We start from the raw sequence: 3,694 nt of genomic DNA, 5'->3' as shown, positions 1-3,694 counted from the left end.
GGGACACGGGGAGGGGGACACGGGCGGGCTCTGTCCCAGGTTTGGGGACATGTGTCACGCTGCAGCAAAGCTGGCAGGGCTGGGACACGGGAAGGCACGTGTCCGTGGGCAGGGGGTTGGAAGGGAATCACTGATCAGGGATCCGTGCCCCACGCGCAGCAGGATCCTTGGGGAGAAAGGGGGGGATGCTCTGCGGGAGCACCAAGTGCCAGAGGAAAGTGCTGACGTGGCAGTTCAGGCTCTGACCCTCTGCAGCTCCCAGGAGGATTTTTCCCCACCCACAGCACAGCATGAGGGTGGTCTCTGGGGCTGCTTTTGCACCCCAGAAATCCACGGAGAGGGTGTAGGGGGACACACACCACATCTCTTGGCACTGGTGTCTCTCAGCCAGGTTTTTTTTTAGGCTGGGCTGGTGTGAAGTCTGGGTGGGAACCAGCAGGGCTGCTTCTTCCAGGAGCCAGAGTTGGGGTTGGCCAAGCTCGGGGCCAAGTGCTTGGGGCTCAGGCATGAGGAAACCATCCAGCACCAGAGGGAAGGTCTGGCCGAGCTCCGGGAGAGGGTCAAGGTGCTGGAGAAGAGGCAGTGCTCAGGTGAGGGGGGTTTGTGCTCCACAGCCTGGGTGTGTGTCTCCATCCATGGGGAAACCTGATGAGCCTCAAGGTGGCTGGGGCAGGGAGCCAGGGAGTGTGGTTTGGAGTCTGGAATGATCTGTGTTTGCCTCCAGCTGCTGTGGTGAAGGGTTCAGAGCCACTGGTGCTCCTGGTGAAAGGCTTAGCAGGGAGAACAGGCCAGGGAACAGGTCTTGGGAAGGAGCCTGCACCCGTGCTGGGGACAGAACTGGAGGCTGGCAAGGTGAGACATCAGGCAGGGGGGTGGCTGGTGCCTTCAGTGAAGTTATTCCCTGGAATGGGGAGAAAGAGGCTTTCAGATGGAATAATATCTGAGGGAGGGGTGAAACCTGGCCAGAGTGGTTTATCCATGTAGCACAAGGCTGGAGGCAGCTCCTCCCACAGCCAGGAGGTCTGTGGGCTTCGTTGGTCCATCCTTATCTGTGCAGGTTCCTGGGCATGTTCCTGCTGGGGGCTCACACTGGACAGGGAGCTCGGAGGTGGCTGGTGGGCTGGACCCTGGGGAGAAGATGGTAGGTCAGTGCCACGTGTTGAGGTGGTGCCAGCACTTCTAGAGTCACAGAAGGTGGGGAGGGGGATGGAAGCTGAGTGGTGGGCTGGGATGTGGCAGAGGACTTGGCAGGCCTGGTGAATAATGCATCTCCTCCTCTTCCTGCAGTACCTTGACATCCTTGGTGCTCTGGGAAGGCTGATGGAGGTGAAGGAGCTGGCAGGGATGCAGTCTCTGAAGCAGCTGCCTCAGGAGGAGAGGGAAAAAGTGGGATTGCAGAGATGGAAGGACCTGGAGCTGCTGTACGAGAAGATCAGGAACCTCAAGAGTCGCCTGGAGAGAAAAGAAGAAATGCTGAAGGGTCACAAGGCCAGGGTGGAGCAGCTCAGGTACCCAGAGCCCAAGAGGCTGTGACTGGTCAGGGCTCCCAGTGGGGCCAACTCCTGGGGTGCCAAGTGATGGGGAACACGGGGAGAAGACCCTTAATAAGTCATGTTTCTGTCTGGGACCTGTCAGGTTTTGGCCAAGGTATAAAAACTGTGAAGAGAAACAGGGAAATGTCCTCTTGGTTCTCTGCACAAATGCAGAAGTTTTGGGGTTTTTTTTTCTTGCCCACAGCAGGGGAAAAAAAAAACCCACAGAGGGAGAGATTTCAGGGCTGGTGTAAAGATGTCACCATCTTCAAAGTAAGGAAGAGGTTTGATGGTGACCTCCAAGCCAGCAGTGCTGCCACAGGCACCCCCAGAGTCCCCCCCAGGCTGGTGTGCTGAGCAGAGCAGGTGTGTGAAGGAGATGCCTCCATCAGGTGGCACTTGAGTCTTGGCAAGGGCAGGATGAGAAGGGTTTCTCCATGGGGTAAGGACTTGGAGAAGGAAAAAATGCTTGCTGGGACATGTGCAGGTCCTCACAGGGTGTCAGGCACTCTGGTGTCCTTTAGTGTAACCCCGTGGTGTGAAGGGTCCTAGGAGGGACACAAGGGTCCTCCTCACAAGCCACCTCTCCCAGGCTGAGCTTAGCTGGGGGGTTGCTGAGGTGACAGACCCCCCCTCCTGCTCCACACAGGCTGAGCCAAGAGTCCCTGCGAAGGTGCCAGGAGGAGATGTCCAAGCTTGAAGATGAAGCCTACAGGGAGGCAGAAGAGAAGGCTCTGCTGAAGGAGGCCCTGGAGAGGACACAGCTCCAGCTGAGCCAGGAGAAGAGGCTGCTGAAAGCAGCCAGAGTGCACAAGGTGAGGACGTGGGAGCTCGTGAGGAGCCCCAGGAGCTGAATGTCCCTGTGCCTGAGTGTTCAAAGGCAGGTCCTGGTGGTCAGCAGGTACCTCCAAGGTCAGGGAGGTGTTTCAAGCTGTGTCCACCCCAATGACACAGGAAGGCACAGGAGATGTGCTGCACAGCCTGTGTGCAGATGCTGAAGGCAAGTCCTGCAAGTAGAGGGAAGGTGACTCCAGGTGTTACCCAGAGGGCAAGGTGAAGGTTTTCTGGCTCTTGGGTACCACGAGTGCTTGTGCCCTTCTGCACCTGGGGCAGATGCCAGGCCAAGTGCTGGAGCTCCATGCCATTCCCAGCTCCTGGACTTCACACAGCAGGCAGGAGGTCCATCCATCATGGACATGGGATGGTGTGGTCTGTCTGACCCTCCCAAGAGGGTGAGCATCCCCAGGGTCCTGCTGCTCAGCTGGGGTGGCAATGGGTGTGTAGAGAGCTGACTGGGTTGGCTTGAGCCTTGTGGGGAAGGAGAAGGGAAGGTCCCACACGTCCCACAGGCAAGGTGAGCTCTCACAGGTGAACATGGTGCTTGATCTCTCTGTTCTGCAGCCTGGAGCCAAGAAGCCTTTCTGCTCGGGGAAGCTGAAGGCCAAGGAGTGCCCAGCAGAAGCTGCCAAGATGGGAAGCACGTAGGAGAAGCTCCAGCAGGGCCTTCAGGAGGCCATGGCAGGAGCACCACATCTCCCTGCGGACTCTGTAACGTTGGATGGGGTACAAGGTGTGGGTGTGTTTTGAGGAGCCCCTCCTGGTGTGACTGTGGGCTGTGTAGGACCTTGTTTTCCTGCAGGACGTGTCCCACACTGCACGGTGGGGTTGGTGGCAAGAGGGGTTGTGTGGGTACAGCTCATTGTCTCCAGAGATATCTAGAGACAGATTCATGTGTGAATACAGCCCAGTGTGTCCAGTGAAGATGTGAAGTCAGTGGTGTGGGCACTGTCCTGTCCCTGTCCTCAGGCACGTGACAGCTGGTGGGGCTGAATTGTCCTTTGCACCTCCCGTGCCCTCCAGTCCCCACGGTGTCCTGGGGGAGCTGGGGCAGGGGGCAGGGATGCAGGACCCCAGGAATGCTGGGGCACAGCACTGGAGCCACTGGGAGCTGCCAGGGAGTCATGGGAAGGGATTCCATGTGATGGTTATCCTCTGGATCCCACCCCCACCACACCCCCAGTAGCTGCTGGGTGGCACTGGAAGGGCAGTGCAGGTGTCCAGGGCTTGATCCAGAATCCCCTTCCCATCCCTTGCTCCCCAGGAATAACACCTGCATCTCAGGGAGTTGGGGGGGGTCCCACCAGCTGCTGACCCTCGGGGAG

At 58.4% G+C, this 3,694-nt stretch overlaps 1 protein-coding gene across 1 annotated transcript in view; it reads left to right on the top strand.

Moving 5' to 3' along the window:
• Positions 1-3,694, top strand: part of FHAD1 (forkhead-associated (FHA) phosphopeptide binding domain 1) — a 21,547-nt gene that overhangs the window by 10,609 nt on the left and 7,244 nt on the right. Inside the window, 6 exon segments of the mRNA XM_010005224.1 lie at positions 455-590; positions 725-852; positions 1,058-1,141; positions 1,288-1,508; positions 2,182-2,347; positions 2,934-3,013. Of these exon segments, the coding sequence (XP_010003526.1) occupies positions 455-590; positions 725-852; positions 1,058-1,141; positions 1,288-1,508; positions 2,182-2,347; positions 2,934-3,013 (815 nt within the window).

This window comes from Chaetura pelagica, unplaced genomic scaffold (genome assembly GCF_000747805.2).
Source record: "Chaetura pelagica isolate M959 unplaced genomic scaffold, ChaPel_1.0 scaffold159, whole genome shotgun sequence".
NCBI lineage: Eukaryota > Metazoa > Chordata > Aves > Apodiformes > Apodidae > Chaetura > Chaetura pelagica.
This window is presented reverse-complemented; position numbering and strand designations above follow the sequence as displayed.